The 20,471-nt window shown below is 38.6% G+C and overlaps 2 protein-coding genes across 12 annotated transcripts; one reads left to right on the top strand and one right to left on the bottom strand.

Annotated features, from left to right (window-relative positions):
* Positions 1 to 2,361: 2,361 nt before the first annotated feature.
* Positions 2,362 to 10,828, top strand: LOC103720032 (protein FAR1-RELATED SEQUENCE 11-like). 3 transcript variants are annotated; one of them, XR_001880128.3, is made up of 6 exons: positions 2,362 to 2,950; positions 4,558 to 4,681; positions 6,363 to 7,370; positions 7,622 to 8,065; positions 8,143 to 9,085; positions 10,602 to 10,828. XR_001880128.3 is itself a non-coding variant. In XM_008809554.3 (5 exons), the coding sequence occupies exons 1-5, from the start codon at positions 2,838 to 2,840 to the stop codon at positions 9,001 to 9,003; spliced, it is 2,550 nt and encodes an 849-aa protein (XP_008807776.2). In that variant the 5' UTR covers positions 2,362 to 2,837; the 3' UTR covers positions 9,004 to 9,224. The 3 variants fall into 3 exon arrangements, 2 of the variants coding, with proteins under 2 accessions (XP_008807776.2, XP_026665379.1); XM_008809554.3 differs by lacking the exon at positions 10,602 to 10,828 and having other exon boundaries at positions 8,143 to 9,224; XM_026809578.2 differs by lacking the exons at positions 4,558 to 4,681; positions 10,602 to 10,828 and having other exon boundaries at positions 2,866 to 2,950; positions 8,143 to 9,224.
* A 1,124-nt stretch (positions 10,829 to 11,952) lies between these two features.
* LOC103720030 (kynurenine--oxoglutarate transaminase-like) lies at positions 11,953 to 19,533 on the bottom strand. Of its 9 annotated transcripts, none has more exons than XM_026809580.2 (10): positions 19,215 to 19,335; positions 18,730 to 19,120; positions 18,384 to 18,514; positions 18,207 to 18,292; positions 17,771 to 17,865; positions 16,365 to 16,461; positions 14,180 to 14,294; positions 13,424 to 13,578; positions 13,181 to 13,306; positions 11,953 to 12,307 (listed from the first exon to the last, which is right to left on the bottom strand). In XM_026809580.2, the coding sequence occupies exons 3-10, from the start codon at positions 18,475 to 18,477 to the stop codon at positions 12,083 to 12,085; spliced, it is 993 nt and encodes a 330-aa protein (XP_026665381.2). In that variant the 5' UTR covers positions 18,478 to 18,514; positions 18,730 to 19,120; positions 19,215 to 19,335; the 3' UTR covers positions 11,953 to 12,082. The 9 variants fall into 9 exon arrangements, with proteins under 9 accessions (XP_026665381.2, XP_026665382.2, XP_008807768.2 ...); XM_026809581.2 differs by having other exon boundaries at positions 18,730 to 19,123; positions 19,215 to 19,304; XM_008809546.4 differs by lacking the exon at positions 18,730 to 19,120 and having other exon boundaries at positions 19,215 to 19,519.
* Between the last annotated feature and the right edge of the window lie 938 nt (positions 19,534 to 20,471).

Raw genomic sequence — 20,471 nt, 5'->3', positions numbered from 1 at the left:
TGGTCGCTATCGATAATGGTATCATTGTTTATGGTGCAAAAGCCGCACATTAGAGAATCCCATTTGATTTATTATTTATGGGAGGAAGAGGTGCAATTATGTGCTAGAGGTGCAATAAATAAAATTCTTCTGATACCTAACTCTCGAGATTTCCTATAGTCAGGTATATGTCATTTTTAAATATAAGTATAGCAAAATAAACTGAAAAATATTGTATCCTATGTTAGATGTGTCTGGTTGATCAGTTTTTATATCATTATATTATAAGTCCATTAGGCCCCTTGTAGTAGTCATTATATTAGTTCAATTGTAATTGGTAAATCCCAGGTCACTCAAGCACATCCCAACTGAAATAAGCCAACCTTGGTTTAGCCTCACCTCCTCTCTCCATCTGACCCATGACGTTATGATTATGCTGTTTGTTGTATTAGCCCTGGAATTCTAAATCCAGTGATCAATGTGCCTACTCTAGAGCTACAAGCAGGTTAGATTGGGTCAAAAAATTGAACCCAAATCTAATCCAATTTCCTTTTGATTAGATCGGATCAAATTGATTCTATCAATCCATCTAATTTTCAGGTCAGATCGGGACAAAAATAATCCAAACATAAGTCATGGTAATAAAATGACCGATTACCTGATTATATCATAAACTTATTATATGATAAAAAAATAGTCAGCAATACGTAAATATTATCAAAATATATTTTACATAATGTCTAATGAATAGCCACACAATTATAACTAACAATATACATTATTGACGAATTATATGATAAAAGAAAATAAATTTCTTATGTTCAACAAGGGTTTTGGAATATGCAATATACCTGATTTGGATTTCTTCGAGTTCGGATTGGGAATTTAAAAATTTAAATCCAATTCAATTAACTTTCGCATGGATTAGAATTGGTTAGTTTTGAACTGATTTTGATTGCATGGGTCAATCCAATCCACTTGCAGCCCTATCTACCTTTTGTATATAATCCAGCTATACTTGTTAGGCCTTAATCTTGCATAGATAGAGAAATTATATCTTGCACTATATGCACCAACATGGCCATACGCCATACCAATCATCGAGATATATTCTTATAAGCAAATCACCGAGATAAGCATATGATGGGACCCATACATATACGTCTTGACGACCTGCGTGGCACATAGCTATGTGGTGCACACAGTGCAGAGTATAATTTCTCACATAGGTGACTTATAGTAGGCCATTTTATTTATTTATTCATGCAATTAAGAGTAAGAGTACACCTATCAATTCATATTTTAGTCAATATATATTTTGTTGTGGTTCAAATTTGGCCCGAGGGTCACTATGTCGGAGAGTCGAGGGAGCTACCGGTTGGGATGGGAAAGGACGCCGCTTTCTGCACATCGGCGGACTTGTACAAAGCCTCACCGGTGTTTCCAGTGAGGACCCTCCGATACTTAAGTTAGCGTGTAGTTTATGTTGGCCAAAATTCTCTTAGGCGTTACTTGATGGGGCTATTTATAGTCCCCGCGAAGGTGCCCAGGTGGCGAAGATATGACCCGTCATCATCATGAGAGGAGATGGCGCGGGCCAAGTGGCGCGCGGCCACGGTTTGCTTGAAGCACACGATTTGAGCTGTCCCTGCGCGCGGTATGGCGCTGATGCGTATCGTAGGGTATGACCTTTGTCAGCAGGCATGATTGGGGCAGCAAGGCGTAGTGCTTTATTAATGTATCTTGGTGTGGTCATCAAGCGAAGTATGGTGCGGTGAGGTTGTTGCAAGGCATGGCCGCAGCGCATACTGGGTGAGAATAGCTTGGCCTTTTGACGGAGACCGAGGTTGGCCTTGCCGGCTTAGCAGGGCACTGAGGTCGGGCCAACTTGGGGGCCATAATATACGTTTAATGAGGTCGGCCTAGCCTCCTTGACTTTGAGGTCTACTCAGCAGGGCGCTCCAAGCTCGAGTTGAGGCGCGTCGTCGCATAGGGCACCCTGAACTTGGCCGAGGCAATCCTTGCAGTCAAGGGAGCCCTTGGGCTTGCAGTCGATGTAGCAGGGCATCCCGAGCTCGAGCTCGAGATGCTATTATGATCACCAGAAGAGGTTGCTGCAAGTCGTAATAGCGAAGAGATCTAGCCGAGATCAGCTCGGCCTTCGGCGAGGTCCGAGATAGGACTGGCTTTCAGCAGGACCGAGGTCTAGCCGGATCGGTGTTGAGGTTTGCTTGACCGAAACAGGGTGGTCTCCTGTCTTGAGCAGGACGATCCATTTTGCCCCCATCAATTTTGAATTCAAATGGATCACAACCATTCGTCCTCACTTCATATGCCAGTCACCAATTGGGCTGGGAAATAAAGGCCGAAACCCCACTCCAAAAGCTTGTTACATGGACAAGCTCCACACGGCGCACGCTAGATCCCGTTCCTACAACGTGGGCTCTCCCCCCACGATCTCCTAGGGTTTCCTCTAACCTGCGCCGAGCGTAGGCGGCGCTCCACCCCGTTCCCGCCGCGCGGGCCGTCGCATCCGTGAGCCCCAAGTCGTACGCGCGAGTTAAGGGCGAGGATTCTGTCGGAATCCCTGATCCGACGGCTATTGACCCCTAAGCACGATAGCCCCGCCCATCCCGGCGGTGCACGATAAATCCAGCCTCCATCCCCTCTGCATGGATGCGGTCTTCTCCTCTCCCGCTCTTTCTTCTGTTTTCTTCTTTTCCTCCCTTTTTATCTAATTTGCTGGAAGTTATTCCGATTTTCCGCTGAGATTATAGGGTTAGGGTTTGTTTTTTATGAATTGGAATGGTTTGAGCTGGGGTTTGGCGGGAATGGAGATGTGATCGATTCAAGGAGAGATGGAGAACCCATCGCGCCCGGCGATACATAGAAACCCGTACGAGGTGTTGGGGGTCTCTAGGTTTTGCTCAAGCCTCGAGATCAAGGTTGCTTACCGGAAATTAGCACTCAGGTAATTTGATCAACGAACACCTTTTTCTTGTGATTTGTGTGCTTCTTTTCGTGCTCTTTTTTCTGGATGTACGATCCTTTTACTTGGATAAAAATGGCTCCCCTATGTAGTTTTCTGGAGTGCAAATTAAGCTGTTTTCATTCTCTTGCGTAAAGACCGACATATTTATGAACCAGAAAAGTTCTGGCTGCGGTCGTTATATCACTATCCAAATTATGCTGGTTTCGTGTCCCAATGTACGGGCGCAAAACTTTTTTTGTTTACTGTTATAACTGAAATAACGGCCGTTATTTGCCTGCCCCGGTTTTTGATTGGATTCTTGTGGAATATAATAGTGCTTGTTAGAATCGCTCTTCATAGTTATTGTAACGAGAAATAACGGACAATAACAATGAGCTGTCTGATTATGTGCTTGTTAGTAAGATGGATTTCACCCCCTCCTCTCATTGACATGGATATGTGAATTTGATAATAATCTGATGAGTCACGAGTTATATGATAGCTGATATAACAAGATAGCAGCTAATATCAGCTGTTATCCAAGAATCTTTTATATATAATGGACACTTTTCAAACCTTATACTCAACTGACAACTCCTTAGCTTCAAAGTTGTTGAAACATTGTACACCAGAAGCACTTCTTTGTTTCATTTGATATGCTTTGATTTGTCATTACTTCTTCTTGTCTCTATTCTTCTTTTTTTTTCTAAATATAGTAGAACATAATTTTAACCATCTCCATTAAGCCTTGTCCCTCCCATTTGGGGTTGTCTTTTTTGGATCCTTATTCATTAGTCATTCTTAATAAGAGCAACATCCAAGGTTGCTTCAAGCTTTTCTTGGATCCTTTCTCACAACTTCCATTCCATGTTGGTTGAAAACTTCTCATCTTTCATCCATGTTAACTGGGAACTTCTCATCAACATAGTTTAAAGCACCTATCTTTGTTAGAGTATCATCAAACTTTCTTTTAACATGTCTATATCACTAAATTAGTTATATTGTACTATTCTGGTGTCACTCCTGCACAATTCTTACTCTATCTTTCCTAGTTTTACCATGGTGTACACATCTGTCTAGTTTATGTCAAAGCCATCTTCTTGGGTCACTAACTTTGTTTGAGACCTTATTTTCAACTCTATGTCCAGTAATAAACAAAATACTGTGTCATGTACTTGTAAATATCAGCCACTAGTTCATATATGGAAAGTTAACGAGGTCTAACCCTATTGCCAACCTTTCTATAGAGGCATTGAAATATCAAAAACTTGCTTCACTTGCTCTAACTACATCTAATGCTTGCAGTTTCTCCCACCGTCTCACATACATGTCCTTAATAATTTCCGTATATTGCTTTGCTGAGCATATCTTTCTCTTAAAGTTCACCAAATAATTCTTGTGTCTTCTACTGTTTGCCTAATACAAGTCACAAAATCCATGTGTTCGTTCTTTCTATCTATACTAAATCTTCCCTCATTAAGATTTTAGTTGGTTTTCCCTACAAATCAAAAAATCAATGTGTTAATTATTTCTCTTTAATACTAAATCCTCCCTCTAGTTGAGATTTTAGTTGGTTTTCCATAATCTTATTTTGAGTGATCGAACAGGTACCACCCTGACAAAAATGTTGATGATCCTGAAGCTTCCGAGCATTTTAAGGAGGTTTCTTATTCTTATACCATCCTATCTGATCCAGAGAGAAGAAGACGTTATGACAATGCTAGACTGGAGGTAACACTACAAGGGTGCATTATATTTGTGGAGAGCCATAAGAGCAAACTGCTTGATGTATTATTATAGAATTGTTTTTATTCTTCTTTTGTTTTGCAGATGATAATGAGACTATGATCATGGTGTGTTATAATGAGTATACACTGACAAATTCATAACTTGGAGTGATTAATGGAAATTGCAGTAGAAGTAACTTGTTACAATAATATAACTTAATATGTATCTCTTTATACATATGTATGATATATATACATGTGTATGTACATATGTATTTGTCTTTATGTCTTGCATAGTCATGCAAGAACATGTTGCTCATGTGGCTAGTGAGCATTCAAGATGCAAGAGTGTTGACCTGGGATGGAGGATCATGGGTTAGGGTAAGATCTCTATAGTTTTAAGAGGAAGATGAATTTATATGGTTTCTCATAAACTGGACAGGGTAAATACATTTTAAAATTTTGTAATCTTATGAGGCACCAGTGGTTGGAGAAAACCATTTTAGAGGCTAGTTTGAAGGATGGATATAAAAACATGATATGGATTTATGGTGTTTGAGGGAGAGTTCAATGATAATTTCAATAAATTTGAACCAAGCCAGAAAATAAATATAATAGTGGATATTCATATTCACAACCTAGATGATATAGAGTTATCACCTTAAGAAGTAAATGTTATCATGGAGTCACACCATGGGGTAAAGAGAAAATCTCTAAATGTTAATCAGGAGGTACAGTGTAGTTCTAAAAGAGTCATCTTTTATAACAAGAAGATGTTTCTTGATTAAAACACAAAAGAAATTTTAGATCATTTAGAATTCCAATAGTTCCACACATCTAATGTATCTTTCTAGGCCTAGGTGTCTGCTAGCTTAGCATGGTACAAGATAAAGCTGTCTTCCTTCATGCTTGATCATGAGCAGAATACACATATTTATACAAACGTTGTTTCAGTTGTAGCTGTGCTCTTCATATGGGAGGGTGATAGTATCATAAGTTTTTAGTTGAAATCTTCAGAGAAGAAATTTTTAGGTCATGATGCTTCCTGTACATGAGGAAACCCAAGAAGGTAAGGCTTGAATTTGGCACTGATAATAAGGTTCAAGAAGAGGAGAATCTTAAACCTATTACGTGGATGTCAATAGTGCAGAGGGCTCTGGAAGGTCTATGATTATATGCATAAGATGAAGTATCACTGCAGATGCTGCATATTAGAACAAGACCTTCTGGTTAGCATTGTTATTTCTGGAACAGGAGCATCTTAATATGGAATCTTAGACAATATGAGGGAGGCAGTCATCTCAAAGGCCGGAAAATTGTTACTACTGTCACTGATAGTTTGTCCTCAAGAGTATCACTATACTGTTTACAACTCGCTGCACCTTGCAAGCCATTTCCTGCTAACAAGCAGCATGTTTGTCCATTAGAAGTTACATGTTTATGGTTTTGCATAGCCAATGTTCATGTATATCGCCGATCATTTGTTCGTATACTCTGTCTTCTCTTTGTTCTATCTTCACATATAAAATATACCCCACTGGGAGGCATACTTTGTGTTGTTTGCTTTGCTTTATAAATTTCTTTACATGGCACATTTCTGCTTGTTAGCTTTAGCTTTTCATTACGCTAAAACTATAGGCTTGAATTTAAACTTCACTAAAATGATGAATGTGTGTTTAAATCAGGCATCAAATTTTAGCTCAAGTTTATCTATAACGGACAAAGCATCAGAAAATCCTGGGCTGGTTATAGATGCTCCTGATATCAGCACTGACTTATCTCCAGAAGATGTTGACTCCATAGATGAAATGCCTGAAGATGCAATTCTATCAAAACAAACTTCTGTAAATCTTGTCCCATTCATTGGCCAAAGATTTGAATCTCAGGATGCTGCTTATGAATTTTATTGCAGCTTTGCAAAGCAATGTGGCTTCTCTATTAGACGTCATCGCACTAGAGGAAAAGATGGTGTTGGTCGAGGAATCACCAGAAGGGATTTCACCTGTCATCGTGGTGGATTTCCTCAGGCAAAGCAATCAGATGACAGCAAGGCGCAGAGAAATCGAAAATCATCACGTTGTGGATGCCAGGCATACATGAGGATAGTTAAAAGGGCAGACTTTGATGTCCCTGAATGGCGTGTCACTGGCTTTAGCAATGTCCACAACCATGAACTCTTGAAATCAAACCAAGTGCATCACCTTCCTGCCTATTGTACCATATCAGCAGATGATAAGAGCCGCATTTGCATGTTTGCTAAAGCAGGAATGTCTGTACGGCAAATGTTGAGACTAATGGAGCTTCAGAAAGGCGTGAAACTTGGTTGTCTACCCTTTAAAGAAATAGATGTAAGGAACTTACTACAATCTTTTAAAAAGGTGGATCGGGATCATGATGCTATTGACCTTCTTGCGATGTGCAAGAAATTCAAAGATGAAGATCCCAACTTCAAATACGAATTTAAGATAGATGGACATAACAGATTGGAACATATTGCCTGGTCATATGCTTCGTCGGTTCAGTTATATGAAGCTTTTGGAGATGCGGTGGTTTTTGACACAACTCACCATGCCGATGCTTATGATATGCTATTAGGAATCTGGATTGGAGTGGATAATCATGGAATGAATTGCTTTTTTGGATGTGTTCTTCTACGAGATGAAAATATGCAATCATTTTCTTGGGCTTTGAAGGTATGAAATTAACAAGGTTTTAAGTACTTGTTTTGGTACCTTTCCTGGTGCCGAACAGGTACAGATCATGTGAGTGTTGGTATACAATTCCTTGGTACCAACATTTGATTGGTTTGGGGGGGGGGTAGCATTTCCCTGCTTGTATGGTACGCTCTGTCCCATACTGGCCGGTAAAGACCGTTACTCAAAGCACTTAATTTTCTTGCAAAATTAGTGATTGTTACCCTAACATTCTGTTTACCTTATCGCAGACATTTTTGGGTTTCATGAAAGGAAAGGCTCCACAAACAATTTTAACAGATCAAAACATGTGGCTTAAAGAGGCAATCTCTGTTGAAATGCCGAGTACAAAGCATGCCTTCTGCATTTGGCACATCATTGCAAAATTTTCTGATTGGTTTTCAGTACTTCTTGGGTCACGGTATGATTATTGGAAGGCTGAGTTCCACCGGCTTTATAATATGGAGGTAGTTGAGGAATTTGAAGTTGAATGGAGGGAAATGGTTAATGCTTATTCACTTCATACAAATAAGCATATAGCCAGTTTATATGCATTGAGGACATATTGGGCATTGCCATACTTGAGATGTTACTTCTTTGCAGGAATGACTGCAACAATATATTCGGAGTCAGTAAATGCTTTCATCCAACAGTTTCTTAGTGCACAATCTCAGCTTGATCATTTTGTAGAGCAAGTGCGTAGTTATTATCTTTTATTTCCTTCTTGTTATTATATATTATCTATCTGATCCTTGATTTGATTTATCTGCAGGTGGCAGTTATTATAGATTCTAAAGATCAAGTAGGAGGAAAACAAAAATCACAACGAAAGCTCCACAAGATATGTCTCAAAACAGGGTCCCCTATGGAGTCCTATGTAGCTACTGTCCTTACCCCTTATGCCTTTTGCAAGCTCCAGGAGGAGCTTGTATTAGCTCCACAATATGCATCATTTCCAATCGAAGATGGATGCTTTCTTGTGAGACACCATAAACAGGTGGATGGAGGGTGCAAAGTAATTTGGGCACCTCAGGAAGAGCTCATAAGCTGTAGTTGCCATCATTTTGAGTTTACAGGAATCCTTTGTAGGCATGTCCTTCGTATTCTTTCAACGAATAATTGCTTTCGCATTCCAGATGAATACCTACCTAGTCGTTGGCGCCGTGTCAACTTGCCTCTGACTAGGTGCTCTAGAACTGCTCTGAGAGAACATGCTGAACGAGTTCATTTATTGCAATCTCTGGTGTCTACTCTAATGGCAGAATCAGTTGAGTCAGATGAGCGACTTGAGGTTGCTTTGGAACAAGTAGCCATGGTGTTGTCTCGCATTAGAGAATTTCCTGGTTCCACACATGGTATGAGCGATATTGCTTATGGGAGCCCTTCTGAGTCGCTGATTATACCAGAAGTAGAGGACACTGATGGCATTATCCAGAGCTTTGCTGCTGGGCATACTCATGAATCTTATACTTTGGGCAAGCTAAAAGAACGACGGGCAAGAGATGGGGTAGAGATGTCAAAGAAAAGGAGGCATTATCCAGCACCTTGCTGTGGGCAATTTGGACATGATGCTAATGACTGCCCAATAATGGGAACTGAAAGTTTGAATGGAGATGATTTGGGATTCTTGTAGGACGCCTGGCTGATATATAAAATGATGATAGTTCCTTCAGTCGTTGTACATAGATGTATTCTTTTTTCTCCCCCAAATTCAGGTGCAATCTCCCATCTCTTTTTATTCTCCCAAATTTGTAACTAAAATTCATGTTACACAGCCTTGCATCTGTTCAAAAGATCTTTTTTATTTTATTTTTCGAATTCACGAATGAGATATGGAACTCTTTCTTCATCATATGCAATTTCTTACCTGTCTTGGATTTTTTTAATAAGTATAAACAGGATGGGAGGGGTCATATTTTATTTTTACTGAAAGTAAATTTCTGTCTATGAGAAGGAAACTGTGCAGTCACAGTTTTCAAGTTTTGGATTAACATGGACCATGTTCGTTTCAAGGTTACCTGCTACACTTTAGGATAAACTCTGAAGCATATGATTTGCTATAGACCGTGCTCCGAAAATTGGAGCTAGTGCTGTAGTGGGTACCTTATAAGTTCTTCCTGCTGAAGTCAAATTCTTTATGTACAATTTTGTGCGCAATGCATCTGTAGGTTAACATATATTGTCTACATCTGAGATTTTTTTCCTCCTCTGCCCACAGCTGGGTTGGTTTTCTCCGACATTCCAAGACTATGATGGACAAAGTAGATCAGGATAAAATGGAACCATAAAATGTCTTCAGGGGGTTCTGATTCTATATAAGTTATGTAAATCGCAAGTAAATATTACATGAACTACAGAAAAATGAAAAATATTCTAAATAAGCTTTAAGATGAACATTCTAATTAGATATTCATATAATCTATAGTCCAATAGGATGTCAATACTTTGCCACTCGTTAAATGAATATACAGCAAACAATTTAATAAAGAAAAAATAATAGGCATGGATGCAATAACATTTTTGTTCTAAAAATTATAAATAACATATATTACTTTTCTAGGACAGAATTAAGATGAGCCTTATGTTTGTAAGGCTTCATATTTGACTATTAGTTATGTCTTTGGAAGTTCTTTTCAATGTAGTTTAAAATGGGTACAAATTGGGCTGTGACATGTGCATCATAGAAGAATTTTCTATTATGTTCTTCACATGCCCTTGGCTATTTCAAAAGATGGGTCCTCTGAAGACATTTTAACTCTTGATATAAATGTGATGCATGTGTACAGTATACTATATCAGGATGCTGATCATACAATATACACATAAGTTTCAATAACTGATTAAACTTAATGGTTAATACTCGATAGCTTATTCGGGTATGAGTTGCTGCTTGCTAGTGGGTGATGGTATGGTGGCTATTTGTATTGCAAGGCTTGCAAATCTTGTAACTTTAATCTGTTATTCACTAAATTAAGGATGTAATGTTGTCACATATGAAGGTTTTCTGATGTCGTTGAAACTGATCAAAGTTTCCAGCCGGCGACTTTTGGAAATATGTCGAAATTAAACTATAATGTATTTTATGGATGCCCTCAATTATCTACCTTTGGAAAACTACTCAGATTAGAATGCAGTTATATTATGCTGATGCTCCAATTAGTGAGATGTATTCTTACCATGACTTGCTTCATTTTTTATATGGATGACGTCTACTTGTCCATTACGAGGTAGGTCATGCTCAGGCGAGTCGCACCACAAGATATCAGCAGCATATTGCCGTACCAAGAAGGCAAGGTTCTTTTCTTTTCTTCTCTCAAACTGAACTTACCCACACCTGTCATTCTTTGTGATGTCTGTGATAAGGTAGAGATTTGAAATTAAGGCAAAGATTTGAAATCAGTCACCAAGTTCAGCCATGTCAAATATGTTGGACCGTATTTGATGCAAATTCCTGCCAATTGAACTTTCTCTATCGTCCTCTGATAATTTACACTTAAAGCTAAACTTGGAATGGCAAGTGAGTTGGTCAAACAATGCAAATCAAGTATAAAAATTTTGCATGAGTAATCTGCTCAACTCAACTAAACTAAGCCTTAACCCCAAACTCATGGGTGTCGGCTCCAGCTCAACTAAACCTTAATCCCAAACTAGCATGCCGTGCTCAATATTAACTTTAAGATTTCTGATTAAGTGATTTTGAACTTAGTTGACCATATTAAATTAAAGTCCAAGCTTATATATGAATTCTTTAGCCACTGAAAATGTCTAAAAGTAGCTTCATCTACTCATCTGCATTATAACCACGAAACAATTTGGAGTATAAGGTTATGCTGAACGAAAGATCACAGTTTACACTCTTGAGTTTCATATCCATTTGGAACACTCTTGTTTCCTAGTCAGAGTACATATGAGTTGGACCTGCTACACAAAAATGTTACCTTTATGATGCAATCTGAATTAGTGCTTTAATAAAATTTTGAATGTCATGTGACTGGGGATTGCCTCCGTAACCACACTCCTTTGCTTGGCAACCAGGGGTCCTCGGTTCCACTATCGGGTGGTGCATCCGAAAAAATCCAAGCTTGGTTTATTGTTGTGCTCGTGGATCTCCTCAGTTTTTGTATTTGTATCTAAAACATCTGACAAGAAAGGGCTCCTTACCCATAGATAACATCTCGCTATTACCTTGTTGAAACCATATAGATCTTGGAAAGCACAACCCGTCCCAGCTGCGGTGAACCACATGAGGTGGCAAATGCTGAAGAATTACGATATATGGCGATCTAAACCAGTTCCAATAGTTTGAGCTAATGTCGGTAACGAAGTGCAGGCTTTAGTTCAAAGTAAATCCCCATATTGTCCCTCATAAAAGCACAAACCAAACTCCAGCCTAATGTCAATAACTTCAGCTCTCTATGTGCACTAGATTTGATGATCGAGATACCTTCCACTCTTTGAGGGTTGTATATATAGATGAGGCACTCCAGCTGTCCAGCATAAATATTCAAAAGCATCACAGTTCAGAAAAGATAAAATTTTTAATAAAGGGGAGAGAGAGAGAGAGAGAGCACTCAAATCCATGTAGGCGAAACAAGAAGCATGGATTAATTAAATGCTGCACGGATGTCAATGTAATACAGTTAGACAACTTTCTTCTAACTTACATGAGATTGGATAACCAATCAGTTGCTGAACTTCAGGCCAGAATTGGTTTACTCCAGAATTTTTTTTCTGATCAGAGATCCAGGCATCCGCTGCAGTTTACAAAGCTCTCCCATCTTTTGAGCAGCAGCATTTAGAGTGGCCTCGCTCTTGCAGAAAGCAAACCTGACATATCTATTGCGGTATTCCTGAACATTAGGATCTGCATGAAAGAAACCACAGCCAGGTACAGCTGCCACCCCTGCGTTCTCGATCAACTCCGTGACGAATTCTAACTGCAAAGCAATGATGTATTCACCAGATAACCAATTATTGTTGCATCATAACTAGTGAAGCACCAACCATTTCTGGTTGTCATAGAACATGTAGCTAGGTTGCGAATCAAAATCCATCTCAGATAGGAAACAATAGTGAAGAACCAATAAAGAAAACTAAAAAACTAGTTAGAACAGCCAGAATAATCCCAGCACATGCTAAACTGGGATAGAACCCCGTTGTTACCCTTTTCCATTTGGAGGAATTTTTCCAGGTTCAAATGTTGAGATGTGTTTCCCCAAATGTTTGAGCCAGGCAATCTCCCATCATTTCTTTGAAATGATGAAACAAAAAAGGACGAACAAGAAGACGGTATGTTCATCTTAAGTTCATGAAGATGAACTATTTAATAGTTAAAAGAGATATTTCAGTCCAACTTCACAAGAAACTATGCTTAATCATGTGCTTTATTAAAACAATTAGTAATAAGTTAATAATTTCCCTTGTTTTAGACACAACGAACTAGAAAAGTTTGCATCTACCATATATTATACTTCAAATTTTATGAAGACAGCTAGCTGGGTTTGACTAGAGAGACGTAAGAAAGGTGCGGAGAAGCTCCATTCCACTGAAACTTAAAGTGCAAGTTTTGAGCCAGTTGATTTCCCATTTTCAGCATTGTGAGGAATATCTTCACAATTTGCTTCAAGTGCCATTTTACGCTCCCATCACCTGTCAAGTAGAATTCTGGAATTTTTCTAATTGAAAAGCAAAATTTTAAGTGTCATATAGTTATTTTATTGCTCATACTAAATATTAAAGCATAATGACCTACAAAGTTACAAAGTTGGAGAAGTCTAAAAAGTCTGACATAGCAGTTGAAGAACACATACATCAGAAAGTAACCAGTTCTCAGGTAGCTCTGCAAATACAAAAACTGAACCCTGTGGTTTGAACCGAATTTGAAAACCAAGCGATGAGAGCATCTGAACAACAAAGTCTCTCTTTGCCTCATACTCCTTTAACATCAAGCAAAATCAAATAACTGGAATAAACCTTCTTGCCACATGTCCCATTTGGATTACTTATATTCAGAGAAAAGAGATGTTGCTTTAATTAGAAGAATGCATGCTCACTGCTTTTAAAAATTTAAAGTATGCTGGTGGGCTTTGCAGTGCAGTAACAGCAGCTTCCTGGAAAGGAGCAGGAGCTGAATCCGTGATCTTGACATGAATGCTTCTTATTGCAGATGCAATGCTGGCTGGAGCACAAGCCCAACCAATTCTCCAACCTGTGAACTTTTCATAATCATCACTATGATGACCTGTACAAATACACTCGACAAGAAGAGAATATACTGTCTTTTGCAAAATGGAGGCCTTTACAAAATATTGAAGAGAGCCTAGAATATCCAAAGAACTATAAGCACAATGAAAAGAAGAAAAATACTTTAGTTAATTATCTGTACTTTTTAAATTTATCTACTGTTCATTTTTACATCCACTGCAACAACTTGAATACCATAATTTTTAGCTTAATTTGCACATTATTACTTGTGATATACATCTAGATTTATTAGATCCATTTTTGAACAGTTTGCAAACAATAGCAGACCCTAATAAAAATCTCTCTCAATTTAGTGGAAATGCTTGTAACAATTTGCATATGCACTTCATATGAAGAAAAAATAGATCTAATAAATATTTAACTTCTTCAGAACATGCTGATTGCACAAGATGTAACAACTCCTGCATGCAGCACTCTAGACTCTCCAAATGTTCAGCTGCCAGAGGATAACAACCAGTCAGCTGAGAATCAGTAAAGAGGTACTGCTCTCAGCATCATGTGTCTGTTAGAGTGGCAGCTCAATCATGACAGAAGGTGGCGCTCACCTGTGACGCTGAAAGTTTTAGACAAGGATGATGTGATGACGGTCCTTTCTTGCATCCCAGGAAGTGTGGCAATGGATATGTGCTTTTGCATGTCAAAAGTTATATACTCATATACCTGAAAGGAAGGAATGAGCATCTCTCAGTGAATCAAGCAAAATACAGGAGTAAGGATGCCTGAAAGGAAGGAACAGATCTCTCTCAGTGAATCAAGTCAAATTCACGAGTAAAAAGGAACTTTCTTAAAAATTTCTTTTCTAGAACTTTCTGCATGATACAATGCAATATAACTTAAATTATTAGGACATCATGGCTATAAAGAATAAGAGTTGCATCCAAGACCAAATATAGACAAATCATTCTTACGAACATAATAAATGCTTCACAAACATCATATATGGTCATGCAAAATTAGGGTCGGAGGAATCGGTACCGGGCACCATACTAGTTCTCCGGCGGAACGTGTCGGTACAGGCCCGGCAGGGTCGGAGGAACCGGTACCGAGCACTATACTAGTTCTCCGGCGAAACGAGTCGGTACGGGCCATGCCGGGCCCGTACCGAGATAGGAAACCGCCGGAGCCGAAGAAGGAGAAGAGAAAGAGAGAGCGAGTGGGGGAGGAAGGGAGAAGAGGCGGCGGCGGAGGGCCGCGGGGGTGCGGCGGAGACCCCCCCCCCCACCCAATAGCCCTCCGCCGCCGCTCGTTCTCCCTCCCTCCCCCACTCGCTCTCTTTTTGTCTTCGCCTTCTCCGACTCCGGCAGCGAGCCATTTTTAATAGTGGAACCGTACCGGTGAGCCACCGGTAAGGCTCGAAAGGCGGAACCGAGCCGAGCATTCTATGTGTCAAATATAAGATATAGAATAGTAGATCCATCTCCAGGTCTTTTTTTTAAAAAAAAACTGTTATCTCTCTATTCAGTCTGATTGCTTCATATTGACCATTGACCAAAAGGACCATATACTCCATGTTGAACTTAATACCGTCTATCTTCATACATTTGTCCAACTCTTGTTACATCTTGCTGCCTTTATTCTTAAGTCTATCCACTAAAAGCAGTGATACCCTGCCAAAGAGGCATGGTTCGCATTCTAGACACATAACAAACCATTTAATCGACTTAATAACTACCGTTCTATCTATAACAAGGTAACAAGCTTCATCAGATATTCCAAGGATACCTAGTCAATTAATTCTATATCTTAAAAAATCAATAGGAACAGAGGTATATCACCCAGCTGTTACCTTGCAGACAATAGTAGCCCTGAGCGTATTGAAGCAGTCTTGTTGATATGGATTAGGTTAGCTGTTAATGAAGAGAAAGTCTTGGTTCTCACAATGCAATAGACATAGCAACAAATCCAGATAAAATAAAACAAAGAAACAAAAAAAATCAAAAAAAAAAAGAATGCTCGAATTTCTTTCGTATCACCAACTGAAACTAATATAGTTTGTCCCTTGATGCATTGTTGTCGTGATTTTAGTATGAAAATGCTTTAGTAGTACATGAAATCTCACACGTAAAACCCACTCTGGCAGCCATGCAGTGCCAGTTCAAAAGGGAGAAACAGGGAGTTATACATAAACTTTGTAAAATTGTAACTTTTCTGTGAGATCTGTTTTACATCACTTTGCAAAATCCCACAGGTTGCTACATAAGGAACTCAGTAGCATTGTTGTACTTCAAGCATAAGCCTAGCTGACACTGCATTATGACATCCATCTCACAGGACAAAATGCAGGAGTAGACATAGTTCATGATTCAGACTTAGATCATAACATTTGGGAAATTGAATTTGACCAACAACAGGTGTCCTGGTCATTGGGAAATGTCGATCAATATGAGAGAATAAGTCAACAACCACCATTATGCAAGTCTAGCATATCACGATCTCCTAGGAATCAACATGAATAAGGCATTCAAATGACACAGTTGAAACAGGATTTGGAAGATTTTAATACTTGAAAAGTCAACATATTTGATTTTCAACAACTTTTTCTTACCTTCCTGCTTCTTTAACTATTTCTATTATTATTAAATTGAAGTTAATTAAGATATATAAAGGCCATATAATTCAGTGACTGCTGATATAAATATTTAGCCATTTTCTGAATATTATGTGCTGTTTATTTATTTGAATTAATGATAAAATTCATGAAGAATATATATAAAGAAAATGAATGCATACTTCATCTGTAATAGCAAAGCAGTCCATTTTGCAGCAAGCTCCAGCAATAGCCTGAAGTTCTTCCTTGCTGAAAACTTTTCCAGTTGGATTGTGAGGACTGTGCCAACGTCAATTAGTTTTTTTTTTTGCACAAATCTAAAATTTTATGAGAAGATTAACTGCAGTACTTCATATTATTCTAGTGAGCAAAAACTTTAAGAATAAGTAACAATATAACATATGAAAATCAAGGTGCCATAAGTATGCTTTCTGTGCAGTAGAGGTAAATTAAATCCATTCAAAGAATATAGAAAAACCACTAGTTGAATGGACTAGGCGACTAGCTATATATTATGACCTATGATGAGTCATGCAAACAACAGGAACCTTTAGTAGTAGTCCAGAGGATTGCCATGACACCACAAATTTTAGTAAATTAGCACTTATACAGTCATAGAAGTGGAAGAAATTGTGCTAAAAGGCCTTGCCTGAACAACCTGGTTCAGCCTGCCAATATAAATTCTGAACTTCATTTAAAGTTTTTGATATTTACACCTTGATTCATCACTTGTAACAGTCACAAATAATGATGATTTAATCAAATCCAGGAACTGGATTTAAGATGGGCTAATCATGACTTGAGTCAGGTCCAAAATATATTTGAATTCTATGCTTCACCTGCAACACTGCTAATTTGGTCAAATTATACATTATTTTATGAATAAACAATCTCCATATTGTAGTAACAGTAATCAGTATCAGATTTGCAGAGGCACAAACTAATCTCCAACGTATAGTATGACCTTAACTATCATTTAAAAGTCTTAACATAGTATAACAGAGAGTCGAAAATAGATATAATATTGCTAGAATCACAAATGCAGCCATGTAGGGACAACAAGCCAATGCAAAATATCCAAACGACCACATCCAAATATAAACAGAGGGTCTGCCAATGTGAAATACTATATTTGTAAGAAAGCTCCCTTTCAAGTCAGAGTTCATTTGGTTTCAGGTATAACTTACAACATCATGATTTGCCTTGACCATGAAATCATGAATAAGTTCAGTTTGATAATTGATGTCAGTTTTACGTTAATGAATCATACACATAATATCCAATGGCAGGGTAGTTCTTTGAAAACCATATCAAATGAGGTAAGGAGAAGAATAGCTAAACGTTAGAACATATAAGTTATGAAAACACCAAGTACTGCTACAACTATTAAGAGATTTTAATAGAATATATCAAAGATAGGGCATCAAGAATCAAATTAAGAAGACAAGCAGCAATCTACAGAATAGTACTATTTCTACAGGATATGGGTTTATTGTTTCACATTTCACATGCAGAAATTGCTAAATACAGAATAAATGTTTGTAGAACACTGTTTTCTGATGCCATTCCTATAGCAATCATTAGTCACCTGTTCAAAACCACAGCTTTAGTTCGACTGGTAAAAGATTTCATGAGTTTGTCAACATTCAGAGTCCAGTAAGGTGGATCCAATGGCACATAGACCTAAATCATCCAGTTAGCAGTTCAGTAATCAGATTGGTTTAGCTAGTTCAGAGAAACAGCTTAGACAAATCAAGGAGGTTATTCACTCAAGACGATACAAGTCATATAACATTAAAGAATTGAGCAATCAATAGAATTCACTCAGCTGCGAAAATTCAGTATCCAACAAGCTAGATGTACATTTGATACGTAATCTTCTTGTTGTTGCTTTTTCCACTTCTTGGCAGAAAAATGGATGGGAAAACCCCATCTTCGATGCACAAGCAAGAAGTTCTCAATTTTTTCGCACATGGAATTCCATAAAGCCTATTAGAGGTTAAAATTAAGAAGATGAAACTCACAGGAATTCCTCCAGCTAAAGCGATGCATGATTCATATGTTTCATAAGCAGGATCAAACAACAATACTTCATCACCCTGGTTGATTGCTGTTATAGTGGAATTGATCTTAAAATTTTAAGAATAAAAAAGAAAGAACTTGTATGCAAAGGCTCCAGTAACATGCACAAGTATACATACCTGCAAATATCGCTGCTGCAAATGCCTCAGACTGGCCACAGCATATCACTACATCTGTAAGAGGATTTATATCAAGACCATAATTTTGTCTCATTGTTGCTGCCAAGAGGTCACAGATGCCTTGCACATGCCTTGAAGAAAAAGATATCCCTAAATTATTGGAAATAAAATCAAGACAAACCAAGCACGAATGAAAACAAATCTTTGTGGTAACCAAAGGGGCATGGACAGTTCTGTAGCCTCTGCATAAGCTATTAAGTTCTTGATTTCATGATTTATTGGATACTAAAATAAACTGCACAGATAAAATTAGATGACAGTAGAGCTATCCCACGTATACTATTACCTCTCACAAAAATGATGGGTTGTTTGCCTCAAATCAACACCTCTCGCTTCAAATCTTCCTATTTCAGTGCCATTGCTTTATTATAAGACAAACGATTTTCGAATTCGGGGGAAATTAATATATAACATTCCATGCCCCAGATGCGGGCTTTACTGGTTAATAGTGCCTTTTCAATCCACATTTGTTGAACATCCCTCAATTTCAGTCCATCTTCCTCAAGAAGTCACAAACAATTCCACTCCATCTTCACCTCCTCAACTGTGAATTTATCTCCATCCAACAAACAATTTCCCCTTCAAACAAGAATCTAGAACCAAAAACGGCATCGCTCCATCCTACAAGCTCACCAGTGTCCTCCAACTCCATTTCTACCTCCTAAGCTCTCAGTCAACTGCTGAGAATTAGATTTTAAGCTTCCAATATCAAGATCTAATCGCCAAGAAAATCGAGAACCCGCGAGAAAAGAGGAGGTGGAGAAGGAGGACCTGTACTGGTTGAGATCGGCATTAATGGCGGAGATGGCGGCCTCCTTAACGTGAGGAGGGGCAGAGAAATCGGGGAAGCCCTCGGCGAGATTGATGGCGCCGCATCGCTGGGCGAGATGGGAGAGCTCTTGGATGGGAGAAGGGGTTAGGGTCCGCGAAATCCTAGAAAGCTTCGCTTCCATTGCCTGCCTTCCTTGCTTCCTTCCCCTGTTTGTTTGAGCACTCGTGCGACCTTATCTCCGAGAAGCGAGCTCAAAATCACCGATCCCTCCCTTCATCCCGTCTATTGGTCGAAGAAGCGGAGCAGCTGTCGTGTACCAGACAGCGTACATCACTTTTGAGGCTCTAAAACTAAAACTATGCGGGTGGCTAAATGTAGGGAGAGGTTAAGGTGGTCCATGGACATTTTTGGGAGTCGGATAGCCTGTATCTTAGTTTAGATTTTTTTTTCTTTCTAGGCTCATACACTTCTAGTATCTAGTATGACATCTAAAAAAATAAAAAAACAGCAATTTTTAAAGTGCTTTAGATAACTTCCTTCTTCCAACCCGCAGAGTCTCCTCGAGTGATCAACAACGTACGAGACCACCCAATCCGCGGCCCTATTAGCCTCTCTATAAACATACTCAGCCTAAAATATGTAAAACTGATTATAGAGATAATAGGTAGAAGAATCTCGATGTCTGGAAAAAATCTCGACCAGTATAATTTTTGAGGCCTAAGGATGCACTAGGCAACTTTATAGGGCTTGGATGATCCGACCTAATAGGGCTCAAATGATAATGGGGTGTTGATCTTTTGATTGTGTTCGAATATTTAGACAAACTAAGAAGGCTCGGGCTCTTGGAGATTGGAAGGATAAGTTCTGATAAATTGTTGATGCGGTGCTTTATGGATATGGATAAGTTTAGTTGAACGTAAATTAGATGAGTAACATACAAATTGGATCGTGTCCAAAAATACTAGCTTACAAGTAAGTAAATCTGATTTTCTAATTATAATCTTATAAGAAATATTTGTAATGGTGGAATCCAACCCAAACAAAATAAAAAGAGCAACTACTGCTAAGAGGATGTCGGGTAGACTCCTAGAATTTGATTTACTAATTAACAAACTATATTTAAACTAGGCAAGCAAGATACGTAAGATGCATTAAGGATGCACTGTATGTAAAAATAGTTACCTTACTAATTTAGAAAATCTTGCCGTCCTCGTAGCATCCTTTAATATGCAAACCATGGAATAATATGATGACAA

The sequence above is a fragment of the Phoenix dactylifera genome, chromosome 3 (genome assembly GCF_009389715.1).
Source record: "Phoenix dactylifera cultivar Barhee BC4 chromosome 3, palm_55x_up_171113_PBpolish2nd_filt_p, whole genome shotgun sequence".
Classification (NCBI taxonomy): Eukaryota; Viridiplantae; Streptophyta; class Magnoliopsida; order Arecales; family Arecaceae; genus Phoenix; species Phoenix dactylifera.
The sequence above is the reverse complement of the archived record's forward strand: the minus strand, read 5'-3'. Positions and strand labels throughout refer to the sequence as shown.

Coding starts and splice junctions, on each gene's coding strand:
- LOC103720032 (XM_008809554.3), top strand. CDS start 2,838: ATGGAGAACCCATCGCGCCCGGCGATACATAGAAACCCGTACGAGGTG. Junction 4,682..6,362: donor ATGACAATGCTAGACTGGAG/GTAACACTACAA, acceptor TGTTTAAATCAG/GCATCAAATTTTAGCTCAAG. Junction 8,066..8,142: donor TTGATCATTTTGTAGAGCAA/GTGCGTAGTTAT, acceptor ATTTATCTGCAG/GTGGCAGTTATTATAGATTC.
- LOC103720030 (XM_008809546.4), bottom strand. CDS start 19,396: ATGGAAGCGAAGCTTTCTAGGATTTCGCGGACCCTAACCCCTTCTCCC. Junction 17,866..18,206: donor CTTTAGCTGGAGGAATTCCT/GTGAGTTTCATC, acceptor TGGATGATTTAG/GTCTATGTGCCATTGGATCC. Junction 13,579..14,179: donor TAAAACTTTCAGCGTCACAG/GTGAGCGCCACC, acceptor AAAAGTTCACAG/GTTGGAGAATTGGTTGGGCT.